Raw genomic sequence first — 23,520 nt, 5'->3', positions numbered from 1 at the left:
ATATTATTAAATAATGATTAAATTACAGTTGGATTTGTTAATTAAATGAATGCTTAAAAACTATAAACAAAGATTACAAACAAAGCAAGCACAAACATTCAAGCATGGATTTGTAACTATAGTGACATAAAAAAAATTAAAATGCTATGTTAATGCATGCTCAACATGCTTATTACATATGTCTAGAGAGAGAGTTGACAAAGCAGTTATTAGGCAAAATGCAGTGCTCATATACAAATAACAGAGAACTGTAACTATCTGCGGCAATAAGATTAACTTAATCACTGAGACTAGAAATGTCTTATAAAAGAACCAATTTCAGACTGATGTGCACTTCTTTTTGCCCATAACTCTCTTGTAATATGCAGAGCTTAATTGTTTAACCTATTTATAAGAGCTGAAAGTGATATAGCCAATGTTACACCTTTACTGAGGAACCTGCATTGGCTGCCAGTCTGTTTCTGGTTCAATTTGAGATGCTAGTGATTGTCAGGTAAGTCCTATATGGCTTGGGTCCTGATTATTTCATCTACTCTATATAAAATCTCCCCATTTGATATGAATCAGCAGAGAGGAATTTTGTGGATCCCCTGTCCTCCTGGAGATAGTTGGAAATCAGCCTTCTCTGTAATGGCCTCCCTCTGCAATTGTCTGCCTCCCAAGGGTAGGACGACTACCTTCGGGAGGCCAGTTAAAATGTTATTCTCCAGGAGGGCAATGAAACCCAAATGCTATGCCTGAGCTACTATTGTTTTATCTGGTGATCTGTTTGAGAGTGTTGTAAGTATTATTTTATAACTGATATTTCTCATTTGTTCTGATACGATAACTGTCATTTTATTTTATGTATGGTTGTCTTTACTGTACTGATTGCAAGCTACATGGAATTTGAGCGTGGTGGTATACCATTTTACAAACAATAAAACAGGATTTTATTTGTGGAAACGATGGATCGTATGCCAAGTTATGTGAAGCAGAACTCTGATAGCTCAATATTCTTGACAGCAGAAGAGGGGAGTCAATTTGTATAGCTTCAACTTCTTCATTAAGCTTTCCACGCCCTAAAAATCTGCTTCAGAGTATTGAGGAACACTGTTCTCCCTTCATTTCTCAGCATCTGTTCTCAGTCTAGAGCTGAGGCTGAAAAGTGAAGGGGGAGTATTGCTGCCCCCTCTGTTTCTCTAATGGGAACCTGATTGCTTCCACAACTAACTCTTTCCATGGCAGAGGGCCAAGTTTGGGTCAAATCCAGGGTGCTTCTGTTTGGAGAGCACTACCAATCCTTAGGCCTTGCATTCCAATTCCATCTTTTCCCTTCAATTCTTTGGTAAAAATGCTGAAAGAATTGGTGAAAAAAATGGGAGAATTCCAAGTAGCAGTTGATTTCATCTGAACCTCATTCTTGTAAAAGTGCATGAACTGAGGTAGTGTGATGGCACAATAAAAGCATTGTCAGGACACAATCAAAATTTCCAGCTTCTGAGGAATTACTCTACATGCTATAATTATACTGAAGCTTTTAGGAATCACATTTGCAATACTGGCTCAACCATGAGATTTCATCATGGCAATTTTCTGAAATTCAAAGATCAGCTTCTTGCCCATCCAATGCAGGAAGATGAAGAGAAGATGGTCAACAAGCTAGACATGTATTATTTTCTTGTCTCTTGTGTCTTTTTAAAACAGCTAAAGGAATGTTTTATCCATCCATATGCCTGCTTCGTATTTTTTTGGCATGTGCTATATGATACTTGATTGCAAATCAAAAGGTCTTTAAAATCCCACATACACATATCTTATTCTTCTATTTTGTAAGGAAGCCTGGTATACACAAAGTCTCAGCTGCACAGAAGAAAACAAGGAGATACTCTGCATAGGGGAGTCTTGTTCAGATTCCACTTATTTTTCATATTGTCCTATTCCTACAGCTTAGTATGGGTAGTTGACACTTTTAATAAAATTGCTGTGCTATACAAAACTATTCCCAAAGCTAATCCAACTGCCCTTTCTGCTACTGAAAGTACTAAAAATGCAAAATACTGGACCAGGTTTTATAAGAGACCTCTATTATTGTAGTGCAGCTGTTTATGTACCTCTTTCAAACATTTTTGTTACCATAATTGCTAGAAACATGCTATTATTATTATTATTATTATTATTATTATTTATTGTAGTTGGTCGCATAGTCAGCCAGATGTTTAGGCTGGATTTGGCATTTTATCCCACCTATCACGTCCTTCCCAAGGACCTGGGATAGGCAGATGTTGTTTGATAGTGTTGCAGGATGGAAGCTGTTCCAAGTAAAGCTGCCTTTTGCAATTGACTGATGGTGATTTTGTCAATGCCGATGGTCTTCAAGTGGTGCTCCAGATGTTTTGGGATTGTACCCAAGGCGCCTATAACTATTGGTACTATATTTGCTTTCTTTTGCCACAGTCGTTCTACTTCAGTTTGCAGATCTTTATATTTTGTGATTTTCTCCAGTTCTTTCTCTTCTATTATGCTGTCTCCAGGTATTGCAATATCCACTATCCAGACTTTTTTGTCTTTCTTATCAACAGTTGTTAAGTCTGGGGTGTTGTGTGACAAGTGCTTGTCTGTCTGAATTCTAAAGTCCCAGAGCACTTTAGCTTCTTAGTTTTCTATTACTTTGTCTGTTTTGTGGTCCCAGGCAAATGGTATTTATTATTATTTTCTTTAAAGTAACTTTCTGCAAAAATAGGAAACCAATGCATATTTGCTGATCACATTCTACCACAAGATGTAGTGGGAAGATCACGTTGACTTCTTACCTAGCTAAGAACAATATCTGAAAAAAACTAAAGATTTATGTGCATTCCAATTCATCATGGCAATGCAAAGTCACACATTTCTCTTTCACTGAAAATGACTGTTTCCCAAGAATCATATCAGTATGATCTAACTAATGACTGAAATTGGAAAACACTCATTATGAGTTTCATCGCTAGCACCCTCCTACATGTGTTTCTCACAGAAAGAGGAAATATGTGGCTCCAAACGACAATACAGATAGCAAGGTGATATTTAAGCTTCTGTTTAACAAAAAATTATATAGAAAATATTGTACTGCAAGGTGGGAGTAGCAGTAGATTTTGTGTTGAGTAATCAAGTGCTTGTACGTCTAAATGCTATGAGCCAAAGTTTTTGCTAGTATAGATTAATGTGCTTTGACCTCAGTTGAGGAGTATTGATTTGCACAATGGAAAATTCAAGATGCAAAGTGAGAAAAAAACGGTTTCTTCTTCCATTTATAAGCAGAATTAGTATGAGCAAGCAATGGAAGTCAGTGTAAATAGTATACATCCAAAAATGAATAATACATCCCTAACTATGTGAAGTAGGATGAATTAACTGAGTCCAACACCTGCCTAGGTGCTATTAAAAGGTTAGGTTTTAGCAAGGGTTTGAGGACTGCAAAAATTCTATTTGTCTAATTATGAAATTTGTTAAGAAGCAAAATAAAATAAAAATTAGATTTATCTTATTTGGAAGGTGTGTAATTGTCCCAGTTTGCTACCTGAGTTCCTCAGTGAAAGAAAGTAAAAGGAAATGGATAGGGAGAAGGGGAAGTAGAAAAACAAGACAAAAACCACAGACTGATTTGTATAAACTCAAAACCAGATATCAAATACAACACCAGCTGCCATATTTTTACCTACTTTGTAGGGCTGCAGGTATGTAAGGCCTTCAAATGAGGCTTCCAGGTAGCAATGGAAACCGATTTCTCATCAGCTGCATAGCTACGCCATACACACTACGTGCAGGATATATGACAAAGAAAAAAGGCAAACAAAAATGGAAAAGCATATTAGTAAACCAATACAGGTATTTTTTTTTGTAGCATTCATAGCACTGATACATGCCTGAGGGATGGAAGACTATATTCATAATATCGCCAGGTAGCTCTCAGGTTTGTTCGTCTTGAATCGGTAGAATAAAACCGCCAAATAGCCTGATTTGAGGAAACAGTAGAAAGTACAACAAAGCTAACAATATATGAAATGAAGTTCTATTAATAGGATGGGAAATTTGGATTTTGTTCAAACTGGATGCAACTGGCTTAATTAGTTTGGAAGGGCTGTGCTTGCACAATGTATTGAAGATTGGGGTTTTAAATGTTTAAATATAAAAGAAAATGGGGATATCTCAGTTATATAAGCTGGCAACTTATGCAGCAACATCTTTAAGAAAGCCTTTTGCTACAAATTTTTTCATGAGTGCAACTGACTGTTTTACTATCTCTTCACATTGGCAATAGTGCATTCTAATAATGAGTTGTATTCTCATCTGCATGAATGAGTAACAGTGAAGATAAAGAATTTAGGGAGTTAATTAGCACACATAGTACCCAAACTACTTAAGGGGGATGTTCAAATGTTTTGATATACTTTTACGTCTACTTGTGGAATGCCCATGATATTTTGTTGCTGATTTTCTAATTTGGTTACTTATTTTACAATACAGTATATAGATACTGCCCAGTTCATATGGACTGTAAGTAGTTTGCAATTACAAGATTAAAAATGTAGAGATCAATCACTTCAAGCCAGAACTCATCGTACTATGGTAACCCTTCCATAGTAAGTCAACAAAAACCATGCCATCCACAAAATACTCAATTAAAAAGGATCTTCACTGCTTTCACAAATACCAGCAAACGGGGCATGGTATAGTTCCTGCTTCATAACAGAACAGAAGTCCACAAAATGATCTGATAGTATAAATTTCCTGTTAACACTTCCAAAATAAAGATTTATTATTCCCAACTTTTCAAACCCTTTCTATTGTATTATAAAATATTAGATCAAATGCAAAAATATAATCTGGTTTCACCATGGATGTCTCTCTTATAACACAGTTATAAGAGAAAAATAAGTATCAACCAACAGTCTCTGTTCTCTAAATGGCTCTTCTATACATTTGGAAACTCCACTGTCCTATGTTCATTTATCTGGGAATAAACCTTACTGAACTCCACTGAACGTATGTGTGAGTGGACGCATGCAAGTGGAAGGTTTTTCTTTTTTACAGTGGGCTTTGGGATATAGAGCCTTACTGAACAGCCTTCCCAAACTTGAATCCATGCAGATGGTTTGTATTCAGTTCTCTTCATCTCTGACCATTTGCCAGGCTGGCTTGAGGATGAAAGGAATTCTAATCCAAATAACTCAAGGGACCCAAGATAGGGAAGGCTGCTGTAAAGAAGGGAGAATGTGTGTCACAACCTCCTCCTTCAGTTCATCTGGCATTAATCTTAAGATGTATTTACACTTGTGGTTAAGTCTGGGATCAAATGAATCGGGGGCTTTCACTCACTGCTTGGTCTGACCTTCTCACATTCAAGAAATATATAGCATCCAGGCATATTTAGTCACTAGGCTAAGAGTAGCCACTTTATATCTACTATACATACTAGATGGTACAGATAGACAGAGAGTCCATATCCGCTTTTCCCCTTGAATGTGAAATACAGATCTGAGAATACCAAAGTGTATTTCAACATAATGGCTAATGCTAGGGTAATACTACGTATTTTTTCTTGCTGTTATTCTTTATAATGTAAAGCATACAGCAGAGTATAGAGTCTTAGGCTAGCCAAGAACCATATACTGGAGCGGGTAGCCTAGACCTGGTTCATATCATAATAACTATCCGAACAGGCAGCTTTCCTTCTCAGCTAGCATTCTGTTGGTGAGTGGGAAGGCACTGACTGCACAGCCATTACCTCTAAGAGAAGCATAAACAACATTCAGTCCAGGAAATGACTTGAACAATCTCCCCGCAGAGACATTTGGCATTTCTTTTTCATAGGCATAATCCAGCATAATTTGGAAGCCAAAATCCCTTAGAAGAGATTTAGTCCAGCTTTCCAAATGATAATGAGGATTACTCATACAGGAAGAACAATGACAACAACCAAAGAATGTGAGAATAATTCTGTGACCCTGTATTTCACACATTACACAAACTAACTCCCTTCAGGCAGTGTAATCATTTTAAATATAGGATGCTGGATATGAAGAAAGTGAAGGAATTCAATTCAAAGCAAAAAGAGAGAACCATTCTACTAATAATAAGACAATTAAAACATCAGCTATGCAGACGTTTCAATGTATTTTGATTCCTTTTACATATCAATACCACCATAATGTATTCATTTAGGGGAAAAAGTCCATATTCAATCATACAAGCTAGTCCATTATATTCTTGGGACACAGGTCTCTTCATTCAAACTGAATTTAGTTTTCCCTGCCATCCTGTCAGAGTTACACTACTTATGCATTAATTGAATATATGCAAGTGTATAGGGTATCATAAATTAATCTATCATTATTTATCAAATATTATTCTACATTTATTTTAATTCTAGTTATTGAATCCCTGTTCTTTTGAAAAGGTTATTTGCTGGAAATACAAAGTGAAATCCAAACTCTAAACACACAATGAATGCAAATAGCAAAGGGACCTATTGTGCTGATTTTAAAGGGAAGTATTAGATTTTGATTAAGGGCCATTTGGCTTAGTATATTGTGTGAACCCAGCTGATGTAGGTTGTAAGCCATGATTTATGGCTTAGCATGTTGTATAAATGTAGGTACTTGTGGTTTGTAAATCACAATTTATGGCTTACCCAGTTGTGAGTTGTTCAATAAATCATTCTAAGTAGATATCCAGTTTAAGATGTTTGTGGATTGCAGTATAAAATATATTAAATCAATCAATTATGGTTTAGCAAATGGGTTTGGTATGATACATGAACTTAGTTTATATGTGAATAGCCCAGCTGCTTGATTACAATTTATGCACATGATTCCCTTTCCAACTGGGATTATGGATGTAGAAGGCTGGTTTCTTACTTCCTCAACTGACTTGGAATGAAGAAGAATGAACAGGAATGATCATTCCTAAATGTATGTATTTCTGTGAAACCTGGCACAATTGGGCTTGTAATATTCATTATCAAGAACTTTTGAAAATCTGCTTCATTTGGTACTTACTTGAATTAAACTGGCAGCAGGATTTCTTCTTTTTTCAAAATGTTTCTGACGATGCTGTTCCTGTACTTTTAATGCAAATCCTGATCCTAGAATGCCCTTGAGTACAATACAACAAAGGTTCATAATCAGAAAAATAATTCTGGTAAGAGTTAAAAATATGCAATCTCAAAAATCTAAGACAAGCATTATACAAATGGCTCGTATGTCACAGCATGGTTTGGTTCAATATTTGCAATGACATTATTGAACCCAATGTGGAGAACATCAGGTACATTTAATGTCCATATGGGACAGGATTCTGCCAAATTCCTACAAACCAGGAAACAGGAACAATTTAAAGAACTGTAGGAGTGGGGAACATGGAAAGTTCTGAATCCTTCTCTTGCCCTTAACCTTATTGTTGTTGTTATTACTGTTACTGGAACCACATTTTTCCAGCCAATTTTCTCTCAGTATGAGTTACCTTCCAATACTGTTGTTTTCCAGGTGTTTTACCAGGGAAAAAATTGAGAAAAACAGCTTTAGGGGGAAAGAATAGGCAAAAGCCCAGCACCCTCTTTCTATCAATTCTTCTTTGATTAGGGAATTTCATTATGACCCAACTGCCCCTGCCTTGTCTTCCATACCATTCTGGAAAAATCCCCAATCGTCTCCCCAAAATGGTGGGGGAATGTTGTAAATAGTTTGGGAACAATGCTAAAACACCTCTCTTCATGTCCCACTGATGGAAGCATCTGTTGAATCAAAGTGAGGGACAACAACAATGGGACATAATGCACTCCTTGGAATCACATCCCATGGGGCTTACCTCAGTCTAACAAAACAGAATTCCTATGTTCTCATACATGCTATGCCCAAAGAAATAAACCATACTAGGCTTAACATGATGGTCTGGTTCATACAACATGTTAAGAAAATAGCTAGGTTCCCACAACATACTGAAGACTACACTGTCCACTCCATTTTAATCTGTTTTAATGTTTCATATGAACTTAGTATGCTTAAGTTGTATTATCAACGATTTGATTCTGACACAAAAATTGTCAATCATTGTCTACTTTTCCAGTGACTCTTTAAGCATGCTACTATAAAGAACATTGCCAGTTCAAGTTTTCAGACTTCAGCAACCACTTTTCTAATTTAAAGGGAGTGACAGAGCATGATTTGGCAAATAGGTTGAGTGTTTTTCCTGCCTAACCCCTACATTCTCCATACTTGTTTCTATTTTTTTTTCCTACTAACATCTCTGCCCCCCAAGTTTGCAATGTCAAAGGTGAGTTGAAGAAGGGAGAAATATTAAGAACTGTTATCTTAACACTGTTCTGCCCTGCAAAACAAACATGTAATGCCTTCTTGCATTGGAAAGCAATTATTAGAGTTTAGAAACACACATTGGTTAGGTAACAGAGTTTCTTCCATGTAAGTCCATGGAGCAATCTAGACTGGGTTAGGCATGGGGAAAAGGATTAGACTCCTATTGCAGTCCACATCTTACATAAAATGAAATCACATTGGGAACTTCAATGTAACAACCAGTTGGCCTAAATTTCAGTAAGAAGTCAGGAAAACTACTTGCTTTTGCAAAACCATTAACACCCTGAAATAGATTTCAGAATTATCTTTTCTCAAGTAGACTGAAGTGATAGATAGTTTGATGACTATTAATCTGTGCCAAAAATATAACACTTAATGGCTTGGATCAAGATTTGTCCCTCCATGTACTGATGGGCTCCTTCCTTTGAAGAGGAAAGCTAGGTCAGCAATTCTTGCCAATTCCTCTTGCAGCCCCTAGTGCTACTTCTCTCATTCCTACTCTCTCCTTTAGAACAACTTGTCAGGAGACTGTTGGGGGGGGGGTAGGGGGGAGCTAGGATCCTCCATCCTCAATAAAACAGAAGTCTGCTTAACAGAAGTCTAAATCCATTTCCCTATGTATAAATCACTTCATTAATTCTACAAGTTATATAGTATTATCATTTCATATTACAGCTAAAGAAGAATGCTGGTATATTTGTAGTTAAACTTAAATGAAAATATGGTTAATTTACTATTTAAACCAGGGATGTTCTTTATCACTACATTGTATCAACTTAATAAAAGTGCAGCATCCCACATGCAAGTAAAATGTTTAGTGTATTGTGGAATACTATTTGCATACGTTTAGAAGTAGATTATTACTTAATGACAAATATCAAAGGTACATGCTTGGCTGTGCAGAGACCCCAATTTGAAGGACACATTATAATTCAGTTGCATATGGGTGTGCATGTAGCATCTGTTAGGAACACCTTACAGTAGCCCTCCACTGAAAAACACACATTTGGCTTAAGATATTCTCGACTGGTATCTCAAGTGCACCCATGTGTGCTTTGAATTAGATTTTGTTCTTCAAATCCAGATCACTGGAGAGCTCTAGAATATGTATATCAGGTTGCATTCATTGCATCTTCTACTCTATCTAGTGCTGTTTGAAATTGCTAAAACTTTCAAGTAGGTGTTGGTATCTGTCAAGGAGAAAGCTTTTCTTTTAGCTGTGAACAGTCACTGGAATTTCAGCAGCCAAACACTATAAATTTCCTTTAAGAGCATTAGATAGCAGCTGGATCAGAAAGAGCATCTGTTCCTAGGCAAATGTTTCACTTTATTAATTTATATATAATAGTATTTCTGCAGGGCATAGAAGCAACGTACTTCATTATTTCACTATTTCAGTATCTAATCTATATTCATAAACTGACAAAAAAGCTCCAGAGTACAGAACAATATGTTCCTTAGCCTTCTGGGAGATGAGCACTTCTAGATGATTTCTGACAGTAAAAGATTTTTTTTACTTTAAAAATCCTGTATAGATTTGCATGGAAAATACTCTGACATGCAATTTACATCTAAAAATACGTTAACATGTAATTACAATGTAAAAGTACTCTAACATGTAAATATTGTATTGATTACTAGAACTTACTGAGATTCCTAACTACATTATGAAAGATATGCTTGGACAAGGCAGATCTCTTTTCCTTTGAGGAAATCTCTATACTGATGTAAGAAGCTGGTTCTCTAGCCTATGGAGATCCTGCTCTTCTCCCAATAACCTTAAGGACAGATGAAAAACCAGGATGGGCTCAATCCCTGACATTTATTCATAGTGGGGATCGACTTAACCAATCTTAGCAAGCTCCATGCAAACTTTGTTTTGGATGCAGTGTTACCAAATAAAACTTTGGATGTCTCATAAATGTACATATTTATCATTGGAGATAAATAAGCTTTTAAAGCACCTTAAAAATTTAAAAAGTATTGTATGTAATAGCAATAGTTAACATGGCTTTACAAATACATTGATATAAGTGGCTAATATTGTTTCTCACATATCCAGCACAGAGTATGTCCTTCAAGTTTAAAACACAGTTGTAAAGATACTCACAGCAGGTAATGCAAAGAAAGAAATGCCAAGCAGTGCAAACCCTGCAGAAAGCAGCCTTCCTAGCCAAGTAAGAGGAGTTTTATCTCCATAACCAATTGTTGTTAATGTGATCTGAAAATAAACAAATATAAACCAAGGGTGAAAAAAAAAATGCAGACAGTATAGATATCAAGAATTCTAACATGAGCTCTCCAAAGTGTATAGAGACCGCTTATAAAAAATAAGGAAACAGTGTGATTTCTCTTTGGCTCTTTACCCTTGTTTCAGTGACATTTAATCACTAAGATCAGCTCTGCCTCTCAGGTTGCTTTGAATATTTTCAAAATACATTTTCTTCAGTCAAGGTGAATATAAGTTTGGCTAGGGGCTGGGGGTACTGAAGGAGGGAAATGAGTAAGCATAGATGATCATAGCTTCTCTCCAGCCAAAATATTCCTACATAAAAATGCCTCACACATATCCATTATTTCGGCAAAAAGATTTGGGAACCAGCATTTACAGAGATCTTAATGTAGCCTGCCTGTAAGTTATTGTTTGTGTTCTTATGCCTTACCCATATGGGTTGGGTCTGTACAAAGCAACACTGTGAGCGTTCCCTGCTTGAGCTTTCCAGCGGGACCCCAGCTTTTCAGGAGTCAAGTCACACTGAACTCCTTCAGTTTTTTTTCAGCTGGTACTGTGGCAACATGATGAGGATGAAGAACTTCAACTCCAGTTGAAGTAAGTTCTTATTTCTTTACATTTTTTTCTTTCACTCTCTATATATTTATCACATTTTTATTTCCGGACAAAAAGACAGTTACACCAATAATAAAAGATAACTGCACACATAGACATCCATAAACAATACCTGGCATTAGCACCAAAACGCCCTATGGAAAAGCTCTGTTTTCAGCTGTTTCTGGAAAGCAGGTAACATTGGAGCTGACTGAACCTCCAGCAAGAGGCTATTCCAGAAGGCCAGCCCCAGTCACAGAGAAACAAGGAATGTTATACTTTATTCTATTGTTTATTCATACTGTTTATGTTTATTCATACCGTTAGTGTGAATAAATGAAGCAAGCAAGCAACTAGTCAGTCGATCAATTGATCGTTTTATTACAGTCTTAAACCACAGTAAGGTAGTATTTTGGTTCTAGTTCAAGACTTCCCCCCCCTAAAATCTAAGCTTTTTCTAAGAACATGCACTGGCTGTAGTTATATGATACCACTTACTGATGACCATTTTTGCTGTTAATACCACTTGGAGAAAGCCATGAAGTTGCTATTACTGTACTTTACTCCTCAAGCAGGAATTTGGCAGCCCACTTGACAACATGTCATCAATATCACTTATAAGCACAGCAAGACAGATTGGTAAATATATGCTGGGTACTCTACCCTGCAGGCACATCTTACAATGAGAATTTTAAAGAATATTCCTTTGGAGAGAAATAATAATGACAAATAACTTTTTCACTGTGGAAAATGTCATTTTGCTGTTATTTGCAAACTCTTTGGGAAAAGAACCCCTCCCATAAAATGGACGTCCATACAACAGTCTCCATAAGTACCATTACAGGTCTCAAGGCATCAACCTTACTCCATCCATGTCTGATTCAAAGAACATCAGAATCTAGGCAGTTACGCTTTGAGCACCGGAACAGCTGTTCTACGTGCAAAAATGCATGCAGGTTACAGCTGTTTGTGAGCTAAAAAAGGTCAATCTCTTCTCTGAAATGTTTTTTTAAAAGTGCTAGGAATTCATCTCTGATTAATTTAATAAAAATAAATTATATTCCCAAAATGAGTGCAGAGCCAATTAAGAGCTGAAATATACTAAGGACTAACAAAATCTTCATTTTCTTTCAGGGCCTGGCCATTTCACAAAGTTACTCTTTCAGTAAATCTGCATTAGCCTGTTTGATCAGGAATGAACCTGAATGATCTGGCATCCAACTGATCACTGCCAGGCACCAGAGAGTAGAGAAATGTTTCCAAGCTCTATTTGACAAAAAGTAGAGACGCTTATAAAAAAGATAGTGCCAACTGCCATCTACTTTTAATGACAATAAAGAATTAAAATCTCATCAGCAGAGTTCTATTACAGGCATTGTAGATTTTTGTATAATTGAGAACCAAAAGATAAAAAAGAAGGAACAGCAACACACCTTCCTCAAATCCAGTCTGCTTTTTTTCACAGTCAACAGGTTCTGAAGCTCTGACAAGAATATTACAGCATTAAGTGTATCAGAGATTTCTTGCTCTATTTGAACCATGTTTCTAACACTTAAGGGGTTCTTAAGCAACAGAGCTGAACATAATTTTTCTTTCACACTGTAATGTACTCAGTGTACTCAGAAGCAATTTAGATTTCAAATTCCAAATCTGGACTCAAAGTTATTTTGGGGAGGCAGGAAGCTTGTGTTTGTTCATATTTCTCCAAATAGCAGCATACATACTAAAGGGGAGATATACAGTATATAATAAGTATTACTAATATTTCTTGACCTAGATTTTAAAACAGTCTAATTTCTTTCCAAGATACTGTATAACTATATTTCAACATATGTGTTAGAATGGATATAAATCTGGACCAGTGACAAATTTGGATGGTTTCATTTTCAATAGCTGTGGACAAGGATAGAACAAGAGGTCTGATTCTCATGCAAGGCCAGCCTAACTAACTGCTTTGGGTGATGAACCATGATGGCTAAGAAAATCAGGTCAAGCCCTAGTCACTGCCTCTTGACCTGAAGTTCAGAGTAGCCACTTCATTATGTCTACACTGTGCAACATTCCAGACCAACTTGCCATCAGCCAGTCATTCTAATTTAGCTAATCTGAGTATGTAATAACACATTGTCAAGAGATTGGAATGTCTGCCTGCCCAAGGAACTGCAGCAGCTACCTTACTACATAAGCTCAGAAGACCCTCAGAGTGATGCTTATCAATTGGCTGGCTGAGAATAAGATTTAGCGCTGCTGTAGGAGAAGGTGTGCAGAACGGAGCATGCAGAAAAAATGATGGAGCAGAAGTGCACCTCTTGTCTCAGGACAGGGTCGTTTCAGCTCTAGTACATTAGGTACCGGAGAGATCACAGTACCCTACCAGCAACAAAGACCTGCATTGGTTAATCAGTGCCGGAAAGGAGGATTAGGGTTAATTTAGTTATAAAGGCTAATGGTGCAGTATTGGGCAGGTGGGCTCAAAAGCTTGCTGTCAAATGTCACTGCATCTATTGTATGGAGAGTAAGCAGCAGTGCTTAAACTGCTGTAGTTGTTAGATTCACCCAACCAAAGTGGCATAAAAGTACTTGTAAATAAAATAAAAATAAATAAATGAAATAAATAAATAAATCTGCAAGACAGATATGTTCAGGCTGTCTGTGATGTATCATCTTAGTTTCTTTAAAATATTTTTTTAATCAAATGGCAAAAATGAGTAAATATATTTCAGTGACAGTAAAATCCTCATTTGGACTCTGTATCATATTATTGTTCATATGTTGAACATGCTGAACGAAACAACCTATTTATTTCAGAATATTACATTTCTGAAAGCAGAATTATTTAGGGCTGATCCCACTGATCTTTGATATAGTATAGCATATCCTCTGTATGAAGGAAGTTCTACATTCTAAGTAACAGGTGATTAAATATCCTCTGCCTGAAATCCTGGAGAACTGCTATCTATCAGAACAGATACACCTAGTGGTTGGTGTATGAAGTAGATTCCTACTATTTCTACTTCAAAGGACTTCATAGTACATGGCTTTTTCTTCCAGTTAGCAGTAACAATGACATCTTCAAGCAATCTCAGATTGAAACCTAATCCAAATTAAAGTAAAATCAAAAGGCATAATATGACTGCCTTAATATTAACTTAATTAAGCAAACCTCACAAATGAATAAAAGGTGGTGATATTATAATTAGTTTAATTTTTAGGATTATAATGTTGGTGTTCTAATCAATTAAATATATAATCTAACTCTTATTAAATTAATTATAAAACATTCCAGCATGTGGAACTGCCATCTCTCAGTGGTTCAGAAACAGCAACATGACCACTATGATTAATGTATCACCACAGGGTATAAAGTGTAGGTGGGACACATCAAGGTATTGATAGCAAATTATTAAGTAGGATATTATGCAAGTATTATGATCTGAAATAGGAAGCTCTCCTAATGAATGATGCAATCATTTGGCAATGTCACATCCTTGAGGGGATGTGCCCATCTGTTGGGATGCATTTTTTAATAAGCATCCAAATTAAAAGAAAATACATTCCAACTGAATAAAGGAATGAGCTCTTTACTAAGTCTGATTTATTTATTCATTCAATTTATACAGCAACCGACTTACCAGATGACTTTAAAACCCTAAATGGTCTGACTATCTAAGGAACCACCTTTCTCTTTATAAACCAATCTAGCTTTTAAAATCCATTTCTGACATGAGGGAAAAGACCTTTATTCTCCTAGGATATGGAATGCATTCCCTCAGGAGTTGTGTTTGGTCCCCATTCTCTCAAGCATTTTGAAATCTGAAATCTCTTTATCCACTTTTTAAATTGATAACTGAATTCAATATTAATTTTAATATGTTTGTAATACATGTTTTGTGTTTTGATTTTTAATTTTTGAAAATCATCTAGAATTCTCACTAGAACAGAATAAGGGGTTAAACTGAATAAGGGCATTGCAGGAATGATGGGTAAAGTGTTAAAGCTATCCTCAGGCTCCTAATCTGTATTGGCTATTTGTTAAATTAAAATCCAGTACTCAGGGTAAACCATATTGATTAAAGATCAGTCTTTAAGGGTGGAGTTGTACAAAGGCCAGTAGGCCAAGACTGATTGATTAACTGACAGTACTCAGTTACGGTTGGTCTTACCCTGCAGCTGACTGCCTGCCAATACCCTCCTATTGACTGCCATCCTATTTAAGTATAGTATGAGGCTCACAAAAAAATGGAAATAGTTAAGCCAAGTCTTTTCTGAGACCAGCAGGATGGATCAAGGCAAAGCAAAGTATGTCAAGTTAAGGTGATTATTCCTAAGCAAGAACACGGGGGTGGGGAGTGCTATTGCTCCTTAAATCCTGATGTGGACTGATTATTTGTGAATATTCAACACATTAAATTTTAAACCAGATTTTAACCAAACTTAGAAGAAAAAGTGATATATCCAAACAAATTATATGATGTCTTAACTTGATGACTTGTTTCACAATACATGCTAAGACAATGCTGGGTCACATAACATGCTGAACCAAAATCTAAACAACCTCATTTTAGCCTAATCTGGTGTATTGAGCGAACCCAGCTACTACAGTTTTAATATAAACTTTGCTTGAGCCTGGGGTGTTTTTTTTTGGCTTCTGAGAAATCAGACAAAACAATCCTGGGCTTCATCTTTTCAATCAAAGGATGATAGCAGAGTACATTTTCTAGTAGGAAAGTTATAGAATTAGTAATAGGTGGAGTAACCTGTACCTCCTCTTTTAAAGCTTAAGGGCAGGGATAGGCTCCTGTAGCCTTCTCAAAGATACTGAAATACACTTTTCAGCAGCCACAGCTAGTGAGGATTATTAAGAATTATAATCCAGCAGTTCTGGAAGACTACAGCTTCAACATGAATACTTTACAGTACTACAGGACTTCAGAGCCATACGTCACCATAACTGTAGGTTCATTTTCTTGCTATGACAAAAGTCATGGGACAAAGTCTAGCCTTTGCTCATCCTGGTTTGAGAGATAACCCCAGTGGTTTTACAGTCTTATTTTTCTACATAAAACTTGCAAAATCCTTTTCCAGAGCTTCTATCTGTCTGTTTTTATAACGCCTAAGGAAAGAGACTTTATACAGGTAGTCCTCACTTAACAACCACTCATGAAGCAACTGTTCAAAGTTATGATGGCGCTGAATGAGGAGACTTATGACCAGTCCTCATAGCTGCAGCCTCATTTCTGCAGTCAAATGATCATAATTTAAACACTTGGCAACTGGTTCGCAATTAAGATGGTCGCAGTGTCCCACAGTCATGTGTTCCCCATTTGCAACCTTTAGTGCCAGCTTCTGACAAGCAAAGTCAATGGGGAAGCTGGCAGGAGGCCACAAATGGTGATCATGTGACGTCGCGCTTAATGACCTCATGGGATTTGCTTAATGACAGCAACTGGAACTGCCGCAACTGCTATCATAAGTCACAGTTACTGTCATTAAGTGAGGACTACCTGTATTTATTTTGAAAGATAAGCTATACAATTCCTTATGTCAATTTCAGCTATGATCATATATAATCATTGAATGAATCATGCTCAGGGTATTCAATAATTGTAACCCCTATTCACAACTGGGCGACTCCAGCTGAGCCCTATTACACATCTGGGTGACTCCAGCTCTATGTCCTTGGAAATCTGTAGCTTGTGCTGAGCCACCTTCAGCTGAATGCCTCCTCATTCTAAACAAGTTGTTTTCTGTCTGCTTTTCTTTTTCCATTATATTTTTAAAAAAGAGAAGCCTCTTTTTCCTGACTGTTCATAAAAGGAACATGAGTTGCTAGTGGAAAAACAGAACCCAGTAAGAATGTAAACATTTGACTAAAAAGACAGAAGGCAAGAAGGACAGGGCAATTTTGAATGAGAGGCTATACATGAAAGAAAGGTATGGGAGGCATGTGTGCATGAATACATATTAAAGAGAGAAAATGGGTACACTTGAAATTCCCTAAGAATATAGAGGAACTGTTTTTGTTTATGTCTGTGTCTAGGTGAAAGGATATGAGCACATGTCAGTTTGAGTGTGAATCAGAAAGAAAAAAAAGATTGAAGGATACATGGATGGATGGATGGAAGAGAGAGACAAGAAAGAAAGGAAGGAAGGAAGGAAGGAAGGAAGGAAGGAAGGAAGGAAGGAAGGAAGGAAGGAAGGAAGGAAGGAAGGAAGGAAGGAAGGAAGAAAGAAAGAAAGAAAGAAAGAAAGAAAGAAAGAAAGAAAGAAAGAAAGAAAGAAAGAAAGAAAGAAAGATCATAGCCGCTTTTCTCTTTGAATTTGCCTAGAATCACTGCTAGTATATAGCCCCCAACCATTTCCCCACAAGGGAATGTAGGTAGCCCTCAGCTGAAAAAACTACTAACTCCTCCTTTACCAAGATACAATATAATGGTTCCATTCATTTAATAAGATTCTGAAGAATATTAAATACTACAAAGTGTAAATCTACTTTCCTTAACAGATATATTAAGACAACAACCTCCTATAATTCCTAGCCAACTATGGGCATTTTTGGAAATTTATCAAGTTACAGTCTCAATCCAAAGGGCACCAGACTGGGGAAGGCTAGTTTATATTATGCAGATCGATTGATTTTGTACTTACTGTGCCCCACCACAGAGCATCTGCATATGTAGAAAATTGAGCATTTGCATCTTTTTCAACCAGATAGACAAGGAAAGATGAAAAAATAAGTACTAAAAATCCAATGTACCAAGCTGTGATTAATTCCTGCAAGATAAGAATAAAAAAATGAACATTTCTGACAATTTATCTGAATTCATATATTTGTTGGAATACAAGATTTTATAGAGTTTCTTTTAGTTAAATGTGAAAGGTTCCTTGGGTATACCAATTATCCCTTAAATAAAAAGTATAATTAATCATGCTGTTTCAGGGCTTCAGAATTCAAACTACTTCATTTATGCCAGAGGTTGGATGTATCTGGTGGGCTTTATGAATTTTTTCTTTGATCAGAACTTATTTCTGTGACAAATCTCAGATTTTCTTAAAAAATTATTGCAACTTTCAAAAGAGGATTTCTATTACAACATGCAGGTTGCTGTCCACACATAAGGCCACACATTTTCAACATGTATAACTCGTTCCATGATTCTTTGACTCCTGAACTTAGAATGGATGGAGGAGGGATGGAGGGATGGATAGACAGATGTACACACACACACATATACAAAACACACATGCACACTCATGGAAGGTCAAAGCGCATCAAAAATATTGTAAGCTATTTTGATTATTCAATTTAATTTGGAATTTTCTTTCTTCGTAGCAGAAATTCAATATACAAATTACCTAAAATTCACAAAAATGAAATATGTGGATGAGCTCTTACCTTACTATGTGCATAAACCACTGAACCTAACAATTTCCAAGTTCCTCCTCTTCGGTCCATTCGTACCATGCGAAGGATCTGTAGGAAACGAAGACTTCTGAGTGCTGATGTTGCAAAAATGTTACCCTGAGTTTTTGCAGAAACAACTGCTATTGAAGCGATGAGAACAATGATGTCTGAAAGAAATACATCACAAAATATATTAATGTATGTATAACCAATTATAGCCAGTCAGGATGCCATCATCTGATGAACTGGATTGATGTTTCATATTAAGAATTACAAAAATGTTGTAATTAGGAGCTGAAATAAAGTTATGATAACATTCATAAAAAAACTTAGAAGGGGCATATGGCCAGTTGGTGTGTTAAGTATAATTTCATTTTTTATGCTTAATCTGTGAAAAATGGTACAATTTATTATAGGATAAAATTCACTTTTATAGCCGTATGTGTAAGGAAAGAGAAAGTAAATGCTAGTGTCAGTGCTAGTTAAGAATTTAAAAATCTGAAAACAGAACAGGAAAAAATATGTGTATATGCATGTTTTAAATCAACAAATACTATTAAATATCAAATATGAGTGCTATTCTCTTGTAAAAAGAGAGGTTATTTTATTCAAGTCTTAAAGCAGTTTACAAGAACAAGCAAGATTCTTGTCTTTTCCAAGCCCTGTTCTTGGGCACTCCATGCATTTCAAGACTGGGGCCTGAAGCCCTTATCTTTTTTGTGTGTATGTTCATTTCCTTGCATCACAAAGGAAACAAATATTATGAAACAAGCATTTACTGTAATCCATGCTAATTTAACCTGGAGTTTTTTAATGCATGTTCTATGCTGTTCAAATATGTGTCCCAGGAAGAGTGGCAGAATCATCCAACTTTCACAGTATACATAAAATCCTGTTTCTGAAGGACTGACAAGTTGGAACTAATACCCTCTTGGACACTGCTGGTAAGGCAAGATGATTTGTTTATTTATTTATTTATCTATCTTAGCTACTGGCATAATTTCCACATTTGCACGGGGCTATATCAGCAGGTCAGGAGGATCTGTGGCCCCTCCCTCAACATGCCTTCTGAACGGCTTTTTTTTTTTTTTTTAAATATCAGGAAATTCTGAGACAATGAGCCTCAGACACTGGGTGGGAGTTCTGAGATCAGATTTTCCCCCTTTAAGGTCAGAGTACTGTATCCTGCCAGGATGGGGAAATGCAGTATGATCCTTCAAATCACCTTCCAGTGATTGCAGCCACAGACATTTTCAAAAAATGATACTAACGATTCATTTTTTTTAATGCAGAGGCATAAATTGTTTTAACTGGCAAAGATACAAAAGATGCAACCACATAATGCCACATCCTGTCTTTCCAAGAGAGTAGGTGTTTATAACTAAACCTGTTCCAACAACAGGGCATTCTGCCACCTGAAACATGGGAGAAATTCCTGAGACTACAGCTAGCTCTTAAAATACAGTCCTCAATACATTCAGCATCTTTACCAGCAGTGTGCTCTGGGTCACACGACTGGGTGGGAAGAGGACTATAAACTGAGCAGTCTGTTCTGAGATGCTGTCCCACTACCTCTCCCATAGGGACACATTTGGGAATTTTCAGGATTTTGTTTTCTTCACAGCCTCTAGCCTACCCCAGCCTATTTTTAAACTCCCCCCCCCCCCCCCAAACACACTTTCTTTCTCCACACCAAATTTGATCCTGCTGTGTTCAGTTTTGGGAGAGTTATATGAATGGACAGAAAAATGGACTCCCAGCTCCCTTTACATATTTTCTTTCCAACATTCCACTGGGATGAAAAGCAGCATTTAGGAATTTCCAGATGATGGTAACAAAGGATAATCTTTGTGGGGGAGTCTCTGAATAAGAAAGATGATCAAAGATGTTACAGTCAATTACACAAAGAGAATAACGTTTGAAGAGAAGATGTTCTTTAAATCCATGGGCTTTTCTGAGATAATTTATATTAATGTTGCAATTAATTTCAAGCTTAAAAAGGCAAATGAGATTGTTTTTCTTTTTCTTTTTTGCATCATCAAATGGAGTTAAGGAATTGATCTTTGATTATTTTGTTTATTTAATAGCAACAATCCTTAATATGATTTCGGATAACTCTACTCCAAGTTAATTTGCTGGATATTTGGGATGGTCCAGATGGCAAAAATTCTTACAAAAACATCATAACCACATGAGTGCTTGTAGGTGGTTATCATAAGTATGATTTGTTCAAGCTTATTCATAAATGTGCCGCTGGTGTGGGATGGAGCCATGCAAATGCCCAGTGGCAAAGTTGAAAACATCCTTTAAAAGCCCACTTACAATCTGCTCAAGTGATAGTGATATATTGATATGTATTTGGGATCCATGACAAAGAAACTGTGGGACAACTGAAGTATTATATCAGTATCGTGTATGAGACTATCAAATTTACATGCATGTAATTTATATTATTGAAGCAAAACAGCATAACAGCTCATAAATATGATTTCATGTATATTAACAAGGTATATTAAGGCAGTATTCAGATTCCCATATTCTGACAATATTTTTACTTAGTTGTTTTGTATACAGCATTTTTCTCTTAAACTGACTTTGCTCAGAAGCAGGAAAGTCACTTAACTGATATGATATCTTAAGGAAATTATCTGAATGTCTGATTTTTGCAGATGTAATATAATTCCAAACTTTTCAGAGCTATCAAATACATATAGAGCATTCTGTACATGAGAATCTTGTTAATTACCAATTTGAGAAAGGGGTTTCAGTCTTTCCAGGATTTGCCATTTTGTTTCAACAGCTTTGTGTTTTAAGTTAAAAGGAACTGAAGTAGTTTAGATGTCACAATAATCCTGAATAATACAGGGACTAGCATGTGAAAATTGATTTCTACTATTGCTGTGCAGTAGACTTATGCTGTTCTAAGGAAGAATTCAGAAAATTGGGTAGTCTACTTGAATTACCTACTTTTAGCATCTAATACATCCTGAGCTATTCTAACAATGTGAAAGAGAACAATTTAATATTAGTTTTCCCTCAGATTATTTCTGTCTCAATCAAAATAAATTGACTTAGACTTTTATCACATTAAATATGTTTTCAAAATGACAAAACCCATGAACTGAATTACTTAATTTTTCTTCCTTGCTTACCTAGAATTTATGTAGTCATCTTTTGAATTCATCTTGAATAAAGAATACTTAACAGCTACTTCACTTTGGGATTCTTTTTATTGATTAAAAAAAGAGAATACAAAATGTATGGATAAGTAAAGATTAAGCAGAGTTTAACATCTGGACCTTCTCCTGTTCCAAAGGCTTTCTTCAGCCGAGCGAAATAGCTAGAAGGACTTTTCCCTCATGCCAGGTCTGAGGGAAGGAAAACAAAAACAAAAAACGGCTTCTCTCCCCCCCCCCCCGTTTTCTCAGCTGCTGCTTCCTTTCCTGTTGCCTCCTTCTCTGCAAGGCAGTCTATCCTTTAGTTTGACTCTTTATTTTTACTCCTGGGCTTTGGCTCTGTTTGTTCAGTCTATTCGCTGTGAGTCCTATGGCTGCAGTGTTCCCAGGAAGTCATCTTGTCTCCTGTCCTCCTCTGCCACCCAATGCTGCTCTTTGATTGGCACCTACTGTTTGATTGGCAGCTGGGTTGTCCTGACGCTGGGGGCAGGTGAGAAGGGAAGGGAAGGGAAGGGAAGGGAAGGAGCACAAGGGCTTAGAATCTGCTCTGTCCTTCCATCCATACTAGCTGCAATATGTCAGAACTGACCCAAACTGTTCTTATTGTTAACAGCAAATAATGCTGCATCTAGTGCAGGCAAAACTGAGGCTACTAACCTAGTCTACACTTTCTTTATCTTGCTAAAAAGCATTATATGAAGGCCTTGATTAACCAAAAACCATGATGGGTGGCAGAGGGCAATATCTGTGGGGCCATCTCGACAACCATGGCATATGGAAGACTTTGATGTATAATGTAAGAGGAATAAATGGTAAAAACATAATGAAATGAAATGAAATGAAATGAAATGAAATGAAATGAAATGAAATGAAATGAAATGAACTATAGATATGCTATGTGGGAAATCAAGAGAAATGGGAGGATATAATAAATCTGAATGAATGTGGTCTGATCTTGTGGAATGGAGTTAATAAATACATGCAAGGGTATGAAGTGGTAAATTTAATTATGAATGAGAGGGCTAAATTGTATGTCAGAAAAAATAAATTGGTATCATCCAGGTTGCTGTGAGTGCATATGTAAGTAGAAATCCATTGGCTGGTGATAATTGTATATGCACTTCAGTGAATGGTGATAATGGAAGAACTAGAGATGAGTTTTGGGAAAAACTGTAACATTCTGAATGAATGCAATTCTAGGGAAAAATTATTCTGCTTATATGACATGAATAGGTGAATGAGAATGAGAAAAGCAAGTATATTAAAAGTAATTAAGCTGCTTGGAGATTCAGGAATAAATGAGAATGGTGCCTAGTGAGACTCTGCAAAAAGGTCTACTTATATTGAGTATGTGATTTAAGCATAAGCACTCATGTACATACCATGTCATCTAATACCTAATCATCTAAATGGGGGCAAGAAGGAGCAACTGAGAAAATGTGTTTCGGGATATTGTGATACAAACTCTGCCCCTTACATTCTTGCGAAGAGTGTTGCAAACCAAATATGAAAGATTGGCCTGTGTGTCATAATGACGCAATGAATGCTTCATCATTCTGGCATCATTTTCATCAGGAATGGATACCTATGAACACATGGCAAAGGAAAGAATATAAATCTAAAAGCATAATGGGATGATGAAATAACCAACAAATTAGTGAAACCTACAAGAGTGATGAAAGATTATGAATGTGGGAGAGACCATTTTTTGATAGGGTCATAGGTATATTTGAGGAAAAGTGACATGGAAAAAAATAAATGAAAGAAACAAGAGTGCAA

At 36.4% G+C, this 23,520-nt stretch overlaps 1 protein-coding gene across 1 annotated transcript in view; it reads right to left on the bottom strand.

Annotated features, from left to right (window-relative positions):
• Positions 1-23,520, bottom strand: part of KCNQ5 (potassium voltage-gated channel subfamily Q member 5) — a 352,113-nt gene that overhangs the window by 38,417 nt on the left and 290,176 nt on the right. Inside the window, exons 4-8 of the mRNA XM_088150699.1 lie at positions 18,557-18,732; positions 17,809-17,934; positions 10,444-10,554; positions 7,020-7,115; positions 3,885-3,973 (exon numbers count right to left, since the gene is read on the bottom strand). Of these exons, the coding sequence (XP_088006825.1) occupies positions 3,885-3,973; positions 7,020-7,115; positions 10,444-10,554; positions 17,809-17,934; positions 18,557-18,732 (598 nt within the window). The remainder of the gene's footprint in view (positions 1-3,884; positions 3,974-7,019; positions 7,116-10,443; positions 10,555-17,808; positions 17,935-18,556; positions 18,733-23,520) is intronic.

Source organism: Python bivittatus, unplaced genomic scaffold (genome assembly GCF_059951505.1).
Source record: "Python bivittatus isolate LINGU-HERP-01145 unplaced genomic scaffold, Pbiv_v1 ctg000020_np1212, whole genome shotgun sequence".
Classification (NCBI taxonomy): Eukaryota; Metazoa; Chordata; class Lepidosauria; order Squamata; family Pythonidae; genus Python; species Python bivittatus.
The sequence above is the reverse complement of the archived record's forward strand: the minus strand, read 5'-3'. Positions and strand labels throughout refer to the sequence as shown.